This window comes from Lepus europaeus, chromosome 3 (assembly GCF_033115175.1).
Source record: "Lepus europaeus isolate LE1 chromosome 3, mLepTim1.pri, whole genome shotgun sequence".
Lineage (NCBI taxonomy): Eukaryota > Metazoa > Chordata > Mammalia > Lagomorpha > Leporidae > Lepus > Lepus europaeus.
The window spans coordinates 7,847,823-7,866,820 of NC_084829.1; the positions used below are offsets into that span (position 1 = coordinate 7,847,823).

General features: G+C 55.3%; 1 protein-coding gene across 1 annotated transcript in view; it reads right to left on the reverse strand.

Moving 5' to 3' along the window:
• Positions 1 to 826: 826 nt before the first annotated feature.
• Positions 827 to 18,998, reverse strand: part of TXNDC5 (thioredoxin domain containing 5) — a 29,427-nt gene continuing 11,255 nt past the window's right edge. The window contains exons 4-10 of the mRNA XM_062184376.1: positions 13,709 to 13,805; positions 10,536 to 10,651; positions 7,543 to 7,629; positions 6,230 to 6,373; positions 3,570 to 3,652; positions 2,002 to 2,131; positions 827 to 1,140 (exon numbers count right to left, since the gene is read on the reverse strand). Of these exons, the coding sequence (XP_062040360.1) occupies positions 1,018 to 1,140; positions 2,002 to 2,131; positions 3,570 to 3,652; positions 6,230 to 6,373; positions 7,543 to 7,629; positions 10,536 to 10,651; positions 13,709 to 13,805 (780 nt within the window). The 3' untranslated portion in view covers positions 827 to 1,017. The remainder of the gene's footprint in view (positions 1,141 to 2,001; positions 2,132 to 3,569; positions 3,653 to 6,229; positions 6,374 to 7,542; positions 7,630 to 10,535; positions 10,652 to 13,708; positions 13,806 to 18,998) is intronic.

Genomic DNA, 18,998 nt, shown 5'->3' on the forward strand with positions numbered 1-18,998 from the left:
CGGGCCACAGAGTGGCTCTTCGGAGAATGACTCGCTGGTAGAGGGCAGGACAGGTCTGTATCTCACGGGAGCTCAGTCCTACAGCTGCTTACTTCCGAGGGTCAGGGAGGCGGTGGGGGTGGTGACAGTTTAATGGCAGGATGACACCAGTCACAGGACGCTAGCATCCATGGCTGGGCACACCTGGGACCGGAACAGGCTGCCGGCTTCAGTCTTTGGTCTTGAGGTCGAAGGAACCCCCCCTTCATCCGTCAGCCACCTCGTAGGAGGGAGGCAGGTACCGCAAGCCTCCAGGAGGTCTCCCTGGAAGCCTGGGCCTAGGAACTAAGAAAGCAGCCATAGGACCAGACCTTCCCCGTGAGTTAACAGTTGGGATGGCGCCGCGCGGGACTCCCCACGTGCACGCTTCTACAGAAGGCAGCCACTCTCAAGGCTCTCATGATGACGTCAACTCCTGAGCCCTTTCGGCCCCTGAGGAAGAGACAGGAGCATCCTGGAATGATACTAATGGACCAGACGGGTAGGAACGCATGGGGGGCATCACGGCGTTGGAACCCGCACCCTCAGGCACGTGTCAGGAGGACCCCTGCTTTCGCTCTGGCTAACCTCTTGTGGTGGGAGAGATGTGGCAGCCACAGAGGTGTCTTCTAGGCATGTGGGTTCTTTCTCCATCCGCTCCTGGCCCGACCACGTTTATTAGTAAGTCGATGGACGGTGATGCTCGGATCAGCGGTTGCAGGCAGGTCCCAGACACCGTACTTCGGGGGGTGCTTGCCACAGAATCACCCAGGAGCCGAAAACAGTCCAGTTATTTGCTTTTTCTCAATTCATTTTAGCCTCAAAGGATCCCGTTTAATTTCATCAAGAGAAGGTTAGAAGGGGGCGTGTCGCCACTGACAACAGCGAGTGTGCACAGTGACCACGGGTTACACGGAGAAGGTGCCACATGGTCCGTGTGAGTACACGAGGCGCCACGAGGCTGTGCCTCCCGGAAGCCGGCGCCTTCCCGATGGGCTCCTAGAGCTCGTCTTTCGCCTGGCGCAGGACAAAGCCGTGCAGAGAGTCCAGGTCCCGGCCGCCGCTGTGCTCGCTCACTTTTTTTCCTCCCCGGAAAAGCAGCAACGTGGGATAGCCTCGTACCTTCACGAAAAAGGAGAAGAAAGGTCTGAAAAGCCGTGCTCCCCATCTCTCTCTCTCACACACACTGCTCCTGCAGTTTAGGGGCTGGGAAACTCTGTTTGCAAAGATGTACAAAGCATTGAAAAAGGACCGGAGTGTTCAGGCAAAACCTCGGGGCTGCACAGTCGATTGAAGATCAGTACGGAAGAGACGGCGCTAGCCTCTCTCCATCTTTAAGGTGCATGGGAGAGGCAGGGGGCGGGGGCTCTGCACTCCAGCCCAGTGCCCTGGCACAGCCCCACCGCGAGCTGTAGCAAGACTCTCACAGCGTGCACCAGGCAGGTGCAGCTCGCTTCCTTTGGTCTACTAACCCGACAGGCATCTACTAGTAAGTGAACCGCATCTGTGTTCCCTCCACCCTCCCTCCAGCGAGGGCATCGGCTTCAGGGGCTCTATACAGGGCGGGGCGGGGGAGGGGTGGCGCCGTTTTTCCTCCAAGGGCCGTCTGGGTATTTATAACAGTCGCAGACCGTACAGAACCATCAACTTTTTAAACAAGAGCCTGCTACAGATTTACCTTATTGGGACGCCTTGTACGTGATCTTACACAGCCCATGGGCCAGGCATCACCGCCCCCTCCCCACCTCGTGGCTCTACCTCCCGCAGATCATCCCGGCCGTCAGAAGAGGAAGACAGCTCGGCCCAAGGGCATGGATGGGCTTCCCGGCAGTGCCCGCTCCGAGGGAAGCGTCTAAGTGTCTCTCTGCAGCGCAGCAGATGGCAAGCCTCGAGAGCAGGCCCACCAGACTGGCTCCCCGGGAGACTCAGGAGGAGGGTGGGCCCTCGGGGGCCCCCCGCGTGTGTGCGCCCGCGTCTACCCACCGCGTGCCTGCTGCAGATCTCCCGCTCAGCGGTGCAGTCCACCTTGGCGATCTTGACCTCCGCCAAACCAGGGAATTCCTTCTTAGAGAGCTGCTCCCAGGTGGGAGCCAGGTTCTTGCAGTGGCCGCACCTAGGGAGAGAACAGGGACAGCTCTGCTGAGGTCGCCGGTGCGGTCGTGCACCCACATGGCACTGCCAAGCTGCTCTCGGAGACAGCCTGGAGCAGTCACCGGTTTCCCGCTGTGCGCATGCTCACTCCACCACCTCCCGCCCCCAGCCAGGCGTTCAAAGCTGATCCCAAGTCCATTTGCAGGTCACCTGAGAGAAGCAAGCAAGGTTTGGGTTCTGAGCCCGCTTTCGTCTGGTGAACAGAGCTCACTGGCTTCTGAATGCACCGTGAGCAGGAGAGGAAACAGAGACGTCCTAGCCCGCCGGCTTTCGGGTGCAGCGCGAGCTCAGGGCTTCCGTCTCGTGCATTTCACACCTGCCCCCTGACCCCCCTTTCTGATCCCTTCCCTCCGCATGGACGGCTCCTCTCCTGCCTTCTGTCTTTATACTTGATTGGTACTCATGTAGCTTTAGGGCTTGTGAAACCAAAAAATTAAGACTGCAAACTGGGGCCGGTGCCGGGTTCTAGTCCCGGTCGCTCCTCTTCCAGTCCAGCTCTCAGCTGTGGCCCAGGAGGGCACTGGAGGATGGCCCAAGTCCTTGGGCCCTGCACCAATCTGGCTTCAGATCGGTGTAGCTCTGGCCTTAGCAGCCATTCGACGGGGTGGGGTGGGGTGGGGTGGGGGAACCAAAGAAGGAAGACCTTTCCGTTTCTCAAAAAAAAAGGCCTGCAAACTGCACGGCTCATTTGAGTCACGCGCCAATCAACGTTCTGTTCTCAGTTGTTGTGGCTTCTCACGGATACCCGGCCTGAACTAAACTCAAGGCCTACAGTGATGCGTAGCCTTGGCCCATCTACACAAGGAGGACCATTCCCCTCAATGGCCTGCGTGTCCAAATGGAGCAGAGCACTGTTCCCCATTTTACAGCTGAGGAAACCGAGGCTCGGAGGAATCTGGGCTCACGGCAAGTCCTGGGACTGCTGTCTTCCCACCAGCAGCCGGTCTGGGTCTCGAACCTGCACTGTCCATTTACGCTCCCCAGGACCACGTGGTGGGAGGGATCAGGCACTGGATCACGTACCGAGTGGCTCCCAGAGAAAGCTGAGCTCCGCTGGCCTGCTCTGCACCATTGCCAACCAGACCCTGAAGAGCAAAGCTCTAGCCTGATGTGCGTGGCTTTCCCCAGAAAAGACTTGGTTTGGAGAAAGTACAAACTTGTGTCTGGCTGTCGTACTTCACTGCCATTTGTGTTCTCTCCAAAGCAGAAGGGGCTTTAAAATAACCCCCTCTATCCGTAATTGTGACTGATGCCCCCGAACTTCAATGCGCCTGCATCCGAGGGCAGAACGATGCGCGTGACCCCCGTGTAAGTGTACCACCCGCCCGCACTGAGCCCGCAGCGTTAGGCCAATGAGCGGGGAAAAGGACGTGACAGCACCGCACCAGGCGGCCACTTACCACGGAGCGTAGAACTTGACGAAGGTTATTCCCTGCGCGACGGTGTCGTCGAAGTTCTTCTCGGTGAGTGCCAGCACCGTGTCCTTCGTGGGGGGAGAGAGCCAGGGTTTCTAACACGTCACTCAAGCAGGGCAAGGCCAGCCGTTTTTCTTAAATGCCGTCTTACACATGCTCCAGGTTCACACACACGTACCCACATGACTTGCATTTCACTAGCTCCACCCCGGGGCAAGGAGGCCACCCCAGGCTGAGGGGCCCGAGCCCAGGAGAGGCCTGAGGAGGGCGCAGGGCGCTGCACAGACACTGTCTCAGGAAAGACGTGCCAGGCTGGAAGCTCCTGGGGGAACGCTCAGCTGCTCTGCCCGGCAGCCAGGACAGGTTCAGCCCTGTCCTCTGGAGCCTGCTGGTGTAGACGTCACTCCACATTGGCATCTGCAGTGCCCAGGCTTGTAGCCTCCAACCCCAAGATGGATGAGACCACCACACCCCCTCGGCCCCTTTCTTCACCCTAAGCTTTTATCTTACCTGTGCTTTTGTAGCGCAGAGAATCCTGGGTGTTTTTACTTAGAACGGGCTTTCGACTTTTATGCTCAAGGGAAACGTGAAATATGTTCCCCTACGCTCTGGCTGGGGAATTCCTGGGAAAGGTGCTCCCGAACACGACTGCTTTAACAAAGTGATCCTGGGAGCTGGTGCTGTGGCATAGCTGATTAAGCCTCTGCCAGCAGTGCCGCCATCCCCTATGGGCGCCAGTTCAAGCCTCGGCTGCTGCTCTTCCAATCCAGCTCTCTGCTATGGCCTGGGGTAGCAGTGGAAGATGGCCCAAGTCCTTGGGCCCCTGCACCCGAGGACTGAGGGAGACCTGGAAGAAGCTCCTGGCTTTGGATCGGCTCAGCTCTGGCCATTGTGGCCACTTGGGGAGTGAACCAGCGGATAGAAGACCTCCCTCTGTAACTCTGCCATTCAAATAAATAAAAATAATAAAGTGATTCTGCCCTACAGTTCTCTACAGCATTATGTCAGTGTGTGGTTCTCTCACATGAAAATGAGAACAAGAGGACTTGGCCCACGGCTGCCCCATTGGTGGCTGGCACAGGCCTGCGTCTGGGGGTCCCCAGGAGCCATTGGGGAACACTACCCTCTTTCCTGGAATGTGGAGACCAGCAGGAGAAACAGGCACGGCTGTGTGATGCAACCACCAGTGCTGTACAATTAGGCTCAGCCCAGGTCGGCCATTCCACCCCCCGCGACACACACACCCCTGTAACGTGTGTGCTCAGAACGACTACGGCAGCCTAGACCCGAACGCCCTGGCCACCCCCGACCTGAGCGTCCAGCTAAGATTGGGGGGTGGGGGGGGCAAGGAGGCCCCCGAATGGCTCTGCCCCAGGAGGAGGGAATGTGTGCCTTCCAGCAAGTTCTGTCATGAAAAGCGTTCGGGTTCCAAGTTCACTGCTCTCACACCCTCCCCCGACCACCGAGGAACAAGGGCCCCCCCCCCCCCCCTCCTTTGCCCTCAGTGTCCCCCTGGGTCCCAGGAAAGGACTCTGTGCTGAGAAGTGAAGTAGTGAGTTTTCTGCTTTGGCAATAGACGCACACTTCAAACGTCCGTGGAAAAAATGGAACTCAAAGGTCAGTTTATGTTGGTGCAAAGAACCACATGTGAAATCCATGCGTGGCTCTTTCATGCATTATTTTCCATGAACGTTTGGAAGACCTCCTGTAGGCTAACAGGTCTCACAGCTGGGAAATCTGGGCATGGATTTCCTGGGGAAACGCTTGTCCACCCCTCCCTGCCTTGAATAGCCTTGCCTGCACCCACAGCCTCGGTGCAGAGCTCCTAGATGCCTTTAGTGCCCGCTGATCACCACCACCTATACACACAGCCTGGAAGACCTCACCCCCTGCCGTCCTCCCCTGCAGCCAGTGCCATCCACCCCCGGCCAGGGATCTGAGCATCTCCCACTGCTGCACCCTCAGCTGGGGCTGCCTTCATCTCCTGCAGGAGCCTTCTCCCACTCCACACAGCTCGGAACCCTCCAGGGCTCCTATAAACACAGCGTGGACTTCACAACCTTGAGCCCCTGGGACGCGCTCCATTGCACCCCTACCCTGTCCGTGCCCACTCCACTCCCTCCAGCCCGGCTCAGGCCAACCTATCTCAGAGCTCTGGTGATGGGTCTCACGCAGGTGCCCCCACCCCGTCTGCCTGCCGTCCCCGCCCCGTGACACCTCCTGCAGACACGGGGTGAAACTCTCGTGTGTTTGCTTCCCTGGAGGCCTAGCACTGTGCTAACAAATGCAGTGAAGGCAGACACGGGCCCACAGCCTGGCCCCACAGAGCTCTGTCTGCCACCTGTGCCTCTTGGGGGCGCTGCTGGGAAGGCAGCAGCTGGGAGTCCATAGGAAATCCCCCCAAGGCCTGGATCGGAGAGGAAGGCGGCTCTAGAGACTTCTGACCATGCAACGGTCCCAGGATCCGTCTCGCCCCTGTCTCAGCAGTCTCCCGTTGAGCTTGCAGAGCATGGGGGAGCAGATAAAGCAAAATGCTTCCAGCCGACCATCAGAAGGGCTCCTCACTGTCCCCCAGCTGTCATTCTGTTCCCAGTGTTGGAGGAGGAAGGGCCACACTGGGTCAGCCCAGCCGGGCAGGCACCTACCTTGTCGGCCACAGGCTCGTCGGCCAGCAAGGGGGCCTCGGTGGGCTTGCTGGCCTCGGGGGTGCCCGTCTCTGGTCTCTGCAGCTGTGATGCCACGTAGTCCCTCAGGGACTCCAGATCCCGCTTTCCCTTGTACTGATCGACCTGTGGAGGTGTGAGACCCCGCTGAGCCAGTGCGCGCCCCACCAGCCTGCTCCCGTCTGTTGGGAAAGGAGCCGCTACGATCAGCACGTCTTGGTGTGGCGTGAGGATGTGGCCACCCCTCCCCTCAGTGTGGTGACAACAAGGCCTGCTGCCTGGAGGAGTCCACGTGGGCTGAGATGGGCCAGGGGCCACAGGCGGAGGGAGCCCCCCCCGCTGCAACTGCACAGTTACCCTAAGACTGCAAATTTGGGCTACCCTTGCAAGGACCTGAGCCACCGAAATGTTTTCAAACAGTATAACAGGGTCAGCACCTTGGCATAGTGGGTAAAGCCACTGCCTATGAGGCTGGCATCCCATAAGGGCGCTGGTTCTTATGCCGGCTGCTCCACTTCTGATCCAGTTCCCCACTGATTGCCGGGAAAGCAATGGAAGATGGCCCAAGTGCTTGGGCCCCTGCACCCATGTGGGAGACCTGGAAGAAACTCCTGGCTTCTCCCTGGCCCTGCCCTGGCCATTGCAGCCATCTGGGGAATGAACCAGCAGATGGAAGAGCACTCTCGCTGTCTAACTCTTGACTTTCAAATAAATAAATATTAGATTTATTTATTTGAAAGGCAGAGTTACAGAGAGGCAAAGGCACATAGAGAGGTCTTCCATCTGATGGTTCACTCCCCAAATGGCTGCAACAGCTGGAGCTGTGCTGATCTGAAGCCAGTAGCCAGGAGCTTCTTCTGCATCTCCCACACGGGTGCAGGGGCCCAAGCATTTGGGACATCTTCCATTGCTTTCGCAGGCCATAGAAGAGAGCTGGATCAGAAGTGGAGCAGCCGGGTCTCGAATCGGTGCCCATATGGGATGCCAGCACTGTAGGCGGTAGCTTGACCTACTATGCCACAGCGCCAGTTCCTATAAATAAATCCTAAAAGAAAATAAAAAAGCACAACAAAAAAAACCAGGGTAACATGAAAGCTGCTCTCACTGGCCGCATCTCCTCACTCTCAGAGGGAACCTGCGGTTCCACTGCACACGTTCCCCAAACCAGTGCCCAAACCATCAACACTGCCCATCAGCTGCACCCCTACCTGCCCCACTTCACCCCCACCGACGTCTCAGCCCACGGCGGATAAGGAAAGGAGAGCTCCGGTCAGCGCTGAGAGCTGCACGCCTACCTTTTTCCCGTCCCGGAACCAGAGCAGAGTGGGGTAGCCGCGGACCTGGTTTCCTGAGCAGAGTTTGTAGTGCTGTGTGCAGTCCACCTGAAAGCAAAGGACGACAAGGCTCCCCGGTCAGGTTCTCCACGAGCCTTCTCGCAGGAATGACCGCTGGACACCTCCTCTGTTTTTAAAAAACCCCAATTCTGCAGCATCTCTGCCAGCAAGCTGCACTCTGGGGAGAGACTTTTCCTAAAAGCTGCCCAAAACACACCTGAGCTGCCGGAGCAGGGTGATGACATCGACTGGAGAGACAGGGTTTATCTTAACTCAGCTAAAAATGCCAACTGGTAGGGCAGGTGCAGTGGCTCAGCAGGTTAAGCTGCTACCTGCAGTGCTGGCATCCCATGTGGGCACCAGTTCGAGTCCTGGCTGCTCCACTTCCAGTCCAGCTCCCTGTTAATGTGCCTAGGAAAGCAGCAGAGGGTGGCCCAAGTGTTTGGGTCCCTATACCCACACGGGAGACCTGGAGGAAGCTCCTGGTTTTGGCCATTTGAGAAGTGAACCAGCAGATGGAAGATCTCTGTCTCTCCTCCTAATTCTGCCTTTCAAATAAATAAATAAATAAAAAATCTTAAAAAAATGCCAATTTGTAGGAAGCAACATTTTAACATGAGCAGGTTATGGCTGAAGCCAGGCAGCCTAGTTCATACCCCAACTCAGAATCCTCCTCTTAGGGTGGGTGTTCAGTGCAGCAGCTAAGACACCCACAGCCCATGTCAAAGGGCCCAGCTTTTGTGCACCAGCTCTGCTTCAGAGTCCAGCTTCCTGCTCATGACCACGCTAGGAGGCAGCAGCTGACGGCTCACCTGGGAGACCAGGACTGAGTTCCCAGCTCCCAGCCTTGGCCTGGCCCAGCTCTGGCCACCATGGGCATCTGGGCTGGGAATCAGCAGGAAAGATCCCTCTGTTTCTAGAAGCAGCCATTTGGCACGGGGGTTAGGATGCCACTGGAGAAGCGCACATCCCAGATCCCGGTGCCTGGGTCAGCGTCTGCTCTGATTCTATCCCCCCGCCAAGGGGCAGCATGGGGGGCAGCAGCTGATGACCCAAGTACTTGGGTCCCTGTGATCCGCGTGGGGAGACCTGGACTGAATTCCAGGTTCTTGGCTTCAGCCTGGCCCAGCCCCAAGTATTGTAGACGTCTGGGGAGTGACCCAGCAGATGGAAGATCTCTACTGGTCTCTCTCTCTCACTGCCTTTCAAGTAAGTAAAATGTTTTTAAAAAAGAAACTGACTCTCGTAGTTTTAAAATGAAAGGGGGAAGGGGAGCAGCAATCCATTTTGAACAGGATCCGGCACATAATAAAGGGAAAACTGTGATGAGGTCAAATGAAGATTGCAATCTGGCCCTAAGTCTGTGAGCTTAATTTACCGACTGTCACGGCTCTTCAAGGTTTGCGCTTCAGTTCCATCTTAGAGAGATTCTGCTTGCCCAACGTTTCCATGAAGCTAAGTGGCCTCTTTCTTTTTGATTTGCTACTGGCATTGTAATCAGTGAGGCAGGACTGAGTGGATGTTCAGTATATTAGCAAAGTAGGGTTAAAAAAATTAAAATGACCGTGGTTGGACAGCAGCCGAAGTGCTCAGCTGGAACAAGGGGGCCTCTGCCCGAGGCGTGGGAAGGGGAAGAGCATTTGTCAGGGCCTGAGCCAGGTGCGTGTGCTGGGATGAGGCCTCTGCGGATCGCCTGGTCCTGGGAGGAGACCTCAAAGGGCGTGCACTGAACTTCCCGTGAATGATCATCATGATACAAGACTGCTGCACAATCACACCCATGAAATGTTAAATACGTATAAAATCCTTACAGCTAATTAGAACCCATGACTCCTAGTGTCTAACAGGCAGCGGAGAAAACTTCACTAGCGTCAATAAATAAAGGATGACAGTTTAGTAAGCACCTGCTCCGGGCCGAGCATCATCCTGAGCGCTGGCTTTCATCCCCACGGCCACCAGGCGGCCGACCTGGCTCAGCTCTGACCTCCAAGATTACGCACAGTCACACTGAAGTTCACCCCAGCAGCGACTGCTCCCAGACACACAGCTTTGCAACATGAACCCCATGCATTAAAAAAAAAAAAAAGATTTTTAGAAAAGGAAATCCACATAGACTAGCTGTGTGTGGGGGCCAGAGGTTGGACAAGATTAAAAGTGACCGATGGAGGGGGCCTAGCAGTTAAGATGCCTCCGTCCCTCATGGTGGCCCTGGGTCCGTGCCTGGCTCTGGCCCCCGACTCCAGCTCCCTGCCAATGCAGACTCTGGGAGGCAGCAGTGAGACTACAAATAGCTGGGTACCTGCCACATGGGAGACGTGGGCTGAGCACTGGGCTCCCAGCTATGGGCTGGCCCAGTCGGAGCGAACCATCTGAAATGGGGGGGGTCTCTGTCTCTCGCTGACTCTCTACTTCTGCGAGGGAGGGAAGGAAAGCAAGGGATGGCCCAGCAGCGCTTCTAGACACGGCTATGAACGCGTCCAGAAAAGCCCGTCACACAGAAGTTGCTGAACAGCTCTTCTGGCTCCTCTGGGTAAACGGGAAGAGCTGGAAGGCGCCCAGGCCACGGAGCACCGTGAGGGGGCCCCTTCTGTGTGCAGAGCCCGGCGTCCTTTGGGAAAGCACTCTTGGGTGAGATCAAATGTGGATGCTCTCCAAGAACATCCAGGGAACATTCTCCAAGGCTCTGCCCCGTATCTCTGCAGAGCAGGCCCTGGAGCTGCCAACTCAGGATTGGCCACCTCTTCAAAATAAGCACAGCGGCCAAGGCTGTAATTTATCTCTAGGCCATGGAAAAGCCAGCGAGCTCAACACCAGACTGCCATCTGCGAAGGTGAAAATGAATTATCGAGGGGCACGCTCAATGGAATTAATAAATCAGTCTCTGAGGCTGTCACTCCGCTCATGAATGCAGCCCGGAGCAGTCTGTTTCCAGTCTAATGAGGGCTCTCGCTTACCTTGCCAATCTTGACAGTTTCAGAGTGTTCAAGGCCCAGGGCCAGCTGCTCCCAGGTCGGGGCCAGCGCCTTGCAGTGGCCACACCACGGGGCGAAGAACTTGATGAAGTGGTCGCCTTGGGGGGGGGGGCGGTGGAGGGGAAGACAGAGGAACCATGAATTACGTCACAGCGTGCCGCAGGTTTAATTAAGAATCGCATCTTTGTTCTCTTGCTTCTCGGCAAATCTCACTTTGGTACTGATTAAAAAGTGACTCTCCACCCAAACACATCTGTCCCCGTGAGTTCATAACGACACTCAGAAGCCGAACCGGCCGTCTCGGAGGGCTAACGGGACTGGCTCGTAACTGGGAGAGGCCGGAATAAAGGGCAGGGGGCAGGCACTTATCCGGCCTTTCCCAGATGAGCTGTACCCCGAGTAACCAAGTGACAACTGGGGGTGAGCTTCTCCTGCCAAAAATAAGAAAATGAAGCAGCGATGCTGCATTTGAGAACGGGTACGCGGCACAACTACCGAATGGACGGGGCCAGGCGGCGACTGGCACACCTGCTCACAGCCAACACAGAGACAAGCAGGTGTGCTGTGCTCCCAGCAGCCATGGGGTCTCCCTGGGCCTCTTGAAAACCACCACGCTAAGACCGCTGGGTCCCCGGAAAGCAGAACCCGGGGAGACGTGCACACCACACCAAGGAGAGGCCGCCGCACAGCTAACAGTCTCTGTCCTCAGCAGCTGTGTGAGGAGAGCAACGCAGGGACGCGCAGACTCAAGGAGCCCTCACAGAGATGCACAGGGCTCCTCCCTACACCGGGGCCACTTCCCCATCCACCCTGAGTCAGAAACATTGGAGATGGATTTGGTCGCCAGATAAACACATTGTAAAGTCAAACAAACAATCGATAAGTCAACCCACCGTTAAGTCAGAGACCTGCTGTGTATAAAAATGACCAAATCAACCTACAGAGGAATACACACCTGAGTGATGAGGACACCAAAAAGAAAAGGGGCGTTTTCTACAGAAGACAGGGACGTCCCCCTCGGGGGAGGGGGAGGTGGGCTGAGCTCCCCACGGGGCACCACCAGCAGCTGGCAGGGTTATGTCTTGACCTGGACAGCAGTGACAGGGTGACTGCCTCGCAACAATTTGCTGGGTCCTGGGGCCAGCGCTATGGCGCAGCAGGTTAACGCCCTGGCCTGAAGCGCCAGCATCCCATAAAGGCACCAGTTCAAGACCTGTCTGCTCCACTTCTGATCCAGCTCTCTGCTATGGCCTGGGAAAGCAGTGGAGGACGGCCTAGGTCCTTGGGCCGTGGGAGACCTGGAGGAAGCTCCTGACTCTTGTCTTTGGATTGGCCCAGCTCTGGCAGTTGCAGCCAATTGGAGGAGTGAACCATCAGATGGAAGACCTCTCTCTCTGCTTCTCCTCTCTCTGTATAACTCTGACTTTCAAATAAAAATAAAGAAATCTTTAAAAAAAAAAAATTCACTGGTTCCTACATTTGCTTTTAAGCATCAGCATTTAATCTTACCATAAAATGAAAGGTTAGAAAAACAGAATTGGGGCTGGCTCTGTGGAACAGCAGGTAAAGCTGCTGCCTGTGACACCAGCATCCCAGATGGGCTCCGGTTCCAGTCCCACTGCTCCATTCCCAATCCAGCTCCCTGCTAACGGCCCGGGAAAGCAGCAGAGGATGGTCCCAGTGTTTGGGCCCCTGCAGCCACGTGGGAGAGCCAGACGCTGCCCCTGGCTTCAGTGTGGCCTAGCACTGGATGTGGCGGTCACTTGGGGAGTGAACCAGCAGGACAGAATCTCTAACTCTACCTTTCAAATAAATGAATAAACACTAAAGAAAAACAGAGTATCATACCCTTGGCTAGAAACAAAAAAATGAATCCATTGCAGCAGCATTCCTTGGACACCGCAGATTGGTTCATCTAGGCTGTTCTGCTTGGATGTCAGGCAGACGACGACTGAAATCGGGCCGCGGTTCAAGGCAGGAGCTGAGCAAAGGGTGCTGCCGGGCCCCCGGCCTCCCCGCAGGACTGCGCCCCACGAATGCTCACGGCTGCAGCCTCTTGGCCACAGCCATGGTGTGCGCAAGGAAACACATGGAGCCCTGACAGGGGCCCGCAGCACGAAGGCGTCATCCAGGCAGGCACCCTGCGAAGCCGGGGGCCCTGGGAGACTGAGCAGCACGGTGGTGGGAAGCCCGCGAGGGCGGGAAGTGACGTGCTTAGGGAGACGCTGGGTGACAAGGTGAGCTGGTGGGTGGCGCACCACAGGCAGCCCAAGTCGGTCTCAAGCCAAAGCATATCTCCTAGAGGGGAGAACGTACCAGGAGGTTCCGCCGTTTAGAAAAATGACGGACTTGTGATAACAATGGAGGGAGGCTGGGGCCGGTGCCGTGGCTCACTTGGTTAATCCTCCGCCTGCGGTGCCAGCATCCCATATGGGCGCCGGGTTCTAGTCCCGGTTGCTCCTCTTCCAGTCCAGCTCTCTGCTGTGGCCCAGGAGGGCATTGGAGGATGGCCCAAGTGCTTGGGCCCCTGCATCCACATGGGAGACCAGGAGGAAGCTCCTGGCTCCTAGCTTTGGATCAGCTCAGTGCCAGCCGTAGTGGCCATTTGGGGAGTGAACCAACGGAAGGAAGACTTTTTCTCTCTGTCTCTGTCTATAACTCTACCTGTCCAAAAAAAAAAAAAAAAAGGAGAAAAGGAGGGAGGCTGGGGGTTCCCCCACAAGTTGTCTGGGACCATACAAGTGGTGGACGAGCAGTTCCAGTGCTCAGTGGGCCACGCTGCAGGACCACGGGCGAATCCCCCAATGTGTTCACGACGGGAGGCTCACCAGTCCTCATGGGTGAGGCTGTGCGTGGGTCACTGTGCTATTTAGTTGAGTGTTTGCAAATGCCCAGGTGTGGCTCAGAAAGGTGCTTTAAAGTGCGGGGAAGAGCTTGGGGGGTCACGAGTTACGGTGGCTCCCCTACGTCCCGGGTGAACAAACAGCAGGTGTGTATTTCTGCCTGAGGCCAACACGCCGGAGAGTAACACGGAAAAGGGGCAGAAACCACGTCCCAGAGAGAAGCATTCAACAAGGGGGCCGAAGGGTCCCAATGCTGTAGGGAGGAGAGCCCGGCGAGGCAGCACCCCCGCAGGGCCAGCCCACGCCCCTTACCTTGTGTGATGTGCTGCTCGAAGTTGTTCGCCGCCAGCTCGTACAGCCCCTGCTTGAGCTCGGGGGCTTTGGGAGGCTCTACCTGCGGCGCTGGGGTCTGGCAGGAAGAAACAAAGCCATGGTCAGGGACACCGTGAAAGCTGCTACAGAAGGGACCTGCCTCTGTGTGGGACCCCCCCCCCCCATGGACAGCCTCTGCACGATGCCAAGTCAGGATGCTTTGGCCACACACACCTCCCCGGCCTCACTGGATGGCTGGGCGACAGCTGTGCCCATCCCCAGACCCAACCAAACGCAAACAAAGCAGACGGATTTCAGGGCGGTGCCACCCCCAAAGCCTGCCCCTTCTTTGACATTTAACTAAGATTTCACAAGGAATGCAAGAGCAAATCCCTAGTGAGCTTACTCCTAGACACGAAACAAGTAGAATGGACACAACTGAGCGTGAGAAACCTTCAGGGAGCACAAATGGTGGGGAAAACCGTGAAGGGAGGCGACCCTGTGAAACACTGATCCCAGAGCAAGGCAGGTGGCGAGGAGGCAACGGGAGGATGAAGGGCAGTGTAGAGAAGACCAGAGGCTAGGCATAAGCTGCCCTTTGAAAAAGAAAGATTTACTTATTTAGAAAGTCAGAGGTACAGAGAGAGAGGGAGGGAGGGAGGGAGAGGGAGAGGCAGAGACAGAGACCTGCCATCGCTGTTTTACTCCCCAGATGGCTACAGTAGCCAGCGCTGGGCCAGGTCGAAGCCAGGAGCCAGGAGCTTCTTCCAGGTCTCCCACGTGAGTGCAGGGGCCCAAGCACTTGGGCCACCTTCTGTTGCTTTCCCAGGTGCATTAGCAGGGAGCTGGATCGGAAGTGGAGCAGCTGAGACACGAACCAGTGCCCATATGGGATGCTGGCGATGCAGGTGGTGGCTTTACCCACTATGCCACAGCGCCGGCCCCAGCAAGTTGACTTTTTACAAGGTGCTCTGCCAGTGTGCACCGCGACCCGGACACCACGGCACCACGCTTCCCTGAATCCGTGTGGTTAAGGTCAGGTGCAGCTGTGGCTTCCAACCAAAGTAACCACGGGTGAAGAAACGGTCAGTGGGTCACCGTTCTGCTGCAGGCCCAAGGGTGCACATTGCTCCATTTTCACCGGGCGGTTCACGTTCCTCTTAAAAAGAAAAGCCAGGCTGTCATGAAGGTGTGGAAAGCACTGATGGCTTGAGGCCACGTGGAGTCGAGCTCAGGGCACCGAGACGCTTTCCTTTCTGCTGCTAGCCTGTGCACACTCTCCTCCGAGTGCGAGATGCTCACCCAAAGGAACACCCAGGGCCTGCGCCGCGGCTCACTAGGCTAATCCTCCGCCTGCGGCGCCGGCACCCTGGGTTCTAGTCCCGGTTGCTCCTCTTCCAGGCCAGCTCTCTGCTTTGGCCCGGGAAGGCAGTGGAGGATGGCCCAAGTGCTTGGGCCCTGTACCCAGATGGGAGACCAGGAGGAAGCTCCTGGCTCCTGGCTTCGGAGCGGCGCAGTGCGCCAGCCGTGGCAGCCATTTGGGGGGTGAACCAACGGAAGGAAGACCTTTCTCTCTGCCTCTGTCTCCAAGTCTGCCTGTCAAAAAAAAAAAAAAAAAAAAAAAAGGAATGCCCAGGAGAATGACGGCAAAGCCAATAGTCAGTGAGTTCAAATCAGGTGCAAAAAAACAGCCCAAGTCACCCCTCGCACGCAATTCAGAGAGCCTCCTGTAAGGCTGGCTCACGTATGGCACGGACAGGGGCGCTGTCACTTCCTGTGCTCTCAGCTGACACCAGGGCAGTCCCCATAGAGTACTTCCAAAACCCCGTGGACTGGCGGCACTGTGGCACAGGCGTTACGCCACCACCTGCAACGCCAGCATCTTGTATCGGAGCACTGGTGTAAGTCCCGGCTGCTCCACTTCCAAGCCAGCTTCCTTCTGATGTACCTGAGAAGGCAGCGGATGACGACCCAACTGCACGGGCCCTTGCCACCCACGCAGGAGACCCGGATGGAGCTCCTGGCTCCAGCCAGCCCCAGCCAGCAGGACCATTTAGGGAGTACACCAGTGGGAGGAGGATCTCTCTCTCTCCATTTCACTCTGCCTTTCCAATAAATAATTGTAACTTGGGCCCAAAAACTTTTCAAATCCCTACAGTTTCTTCATATTATATATTTTCCAATTTCCCATGAAATTTTTGGAGAACCCTTGTATGCAAGGATATGGCAATTTTTTTTTTTTTCTTGTTCTCACATACACTTGACTGCAGGAAGTCAGAGTCAGGAGCTGGAGCTGGGATGGGAACCCGGTTACTCTGGTGTGGGACGCGGGCATCCTCACTGCCAGGCTAAATGCCCACTCCCTGAACTGTTGGGTTCTGTTTCCCTGGCGCTTTCCCAAGTTCCCCTTATAGCACAGTGTATCACAGAAAACGGTACAGTCTCCCCCAGCTGGAGACCATGTGAACTAATAGTCTCCTAAGAAAGTCAACAAGAACCAAACAATGATTTCTTCGTGCCTTGCGATTTTATGTGTTGTAACACATTTGAAAAGTCATCATGGGGCCGGAATTGTGGTGCAGTGGGTGAAGCCATCACCTGCAATGACAGTATCCCACACCAGTGCCAGCTGCTCTGCTTCTGATCCAGATCCCCGCGGATGGCCTGGGAGAGGCAGCGCAAGACAGCACAAGTGTCTGGGCCCCTGGCACCCACATGGGAAACCAGGATGGAGCTCCTGGCTGCTGGCTTCACCCTGGCCCAGCCCTGGCCATTGCACCCATCTGGGGAGCAAACCAGCAGATGGAAGGCTGATCTTTTTCTCTGTAACTCTGACTTTAAAATAAATAAATAAATAAATATTTTTAAAAATTCATCACTGTACTCATCAGTATGAACAAATGCATGTCAATTAAAAATTTAAGGGAAAAAGTCCTTTATATAGACAAACATGTTCCTTACAGCATTACTGATGTGAGAAAAATTATAAATAACCTAAATATTTACTGACAAAACAGTCTGATTACAACAAGTCCACATAATATAAAAACTATGATCAATATAAAGACAATATAACTGTAAAAGTCATCAAAGAAATAAAACATTTGTATGATGACAACCATGTAGGCAAAAAAGTACAGAAGCAAACATGGAAATATACAAATTGGAGTAAAGTATAAGAAACAGATTTCTTTTCTCTAGGTTTCTTTATTATTGCCATAACATGAAGGGTGTAAAAAAAAAAATCTCTAAATTGACCTTGTACGAACATATAAAATGTATGTGTGAAGTTACTCAGGTATAACTGTTAAAGGAAGTTTTCACTGCAAATTAAAAAGAATTTCTGGTTTGTAGACAGAAGATTTAAAGTCTGAAATGCTACACAATCGGGAATTTTGTGAGCCCTGACATGACAGCACAGGGAGAAAATGCGACACTAGATTTCACGCAACCACAGGTCGCATAAAACCCAGTGTGCCTTAAAACCACCTCTAAATTTACCTTTGTAACTCTGGAATTGAAGCATGAATGAATTTTGTTGTCTAACCTGGGTCCCATCGGCAAGCTACCTTGTTATATCCTCGCAAGTGCTCCCAAATGAGAAAAAACATCCGAAGTCTGAAACAGGTGCAGTCCCTAGCATTTTGGATGAGGGAAGCCCCACCCATGTGAAATGTGCACACTTGAACTTTCCGTGGTCAGCAGCACCGTCATGGTCACTGTTTCTGGAAACCCCCCAAGGCCCCAACTGCTCAGAGACGCAGCCACCTGGAGTGTGGGTGACTGGCTCAGTGGCAGTGACAGACGCATCCCACGCGGCCCTGCCTCCCGCACCTGGAGGACACAGGCCGCCCCTTCAGGTGGGTGCTGAGCCCACACCCGATCCCTCAGTCCTTCCCAGCCTCCACTCAGAGCTGCTGTTCCCCCTACAGGGAAGCTGACCCCCAAAAACGAAGTCTTTCTCCCATCCTGCTACTAGCTGCTGAATAAAGCCAGCACCTTCGGTGACAAACGTTAGAATAAAGTGCATGTGAGGCTGTTAACTCCCCTCTGCTTTCCCCCATCCCACCCCGCTCCCCGCAAAGGAGAACATCTTCACAATGGGCGCCAAGGTCTAAACCTGTGTGAAAGCTGCACCTGCTCACCCGGCTTTCTTCGCACTCATGACTGAGATGCAAATTTCCTCTCTCCGAGGTCTGTGGCTTTCCCTGCTACCCAAAATTAGATGAGTCTCTGGTCAGCGCTTGTTTAAGTCCTTCACCACCCAGCCCGAGAGAGTTTCCATGTGAGTGGCGGGCTCCGTAACAGCTGCTGTGGCTGCGCGAGCCCACGGACCACCTTCCAATCAGAAGGTGACCCCCGACACAGCCACGCAGCGGTCTCAGTTAACTGCTGACACTGTAATTCCATGCACGGATTTCAGGCGCCCGTACGGTTTCATCAAAATGGACAGCGGGGTGAGCGCTGGTCACTGTTCCAGTCCTACGGACACAAGTCTAACAGAGCCTCTGTGCCCAGAGGGACGCACAGTGAGTGGCTTATGGTCACAATGACTGCAACCAAACAAGCACTCCCCCAGCATCAACTCGGGAAGGCAAGGACTGCAGCCTGGGGATGACAAACGAGGGTAGCAAAACCCTGGGGACTCTTCAAGCTCCTCTCTACTTTCGTGAATGTTTGAATATTTCTGTAACAAAAAGCTTTTCTTAAAAAGTTAACTTTAGGGGCCAGCGCTGTGGCATAGGGGGCTAAGCCTCTGCCTGTGGTGCCAGCATCCCATATGGGTGCCAGTTCAAGTCCCGGCTGCTCCACTTCTGATCCAGCTCTCTGCTGTGGCCTGGGAAAGCAGTGCAAAATCGCCCAAGTGCTTGGCCCCCTACACCTGCATGGGAGACCCAGAAGAAGCTCCTGGCTTCGGATCTGCCCAGCTCCAGCTGTTGCAGCCATTTGGGGAGTGAACCAGCATATGAAGGACCTTTCTCTGTCTCTCCCTCTCTCTGTAACTCTACCTCTCAAATAAATAAAATCTTAAAAAAAAGACAAAGAACCACAGGTACACCTACTAAGATAAGTTAACTTTACTGGCATCCCATATTAGAGTAGCAGTTCAAGTCCCAGCTGCTCCACTTCTGATCCAGCTCCCTGCTAATGCACCTGGGAAAGCAGCAGGAGATGGCCCAAGTGCTTGGGTGCCTGCACCCACGTGGGAGACTTGGATGGAGTTCCAGGCTCCTGCCTTGAACCTGGCCTGGCCCTGACTGTTGAGACCATTTGCGGAAGTGAACCAGCA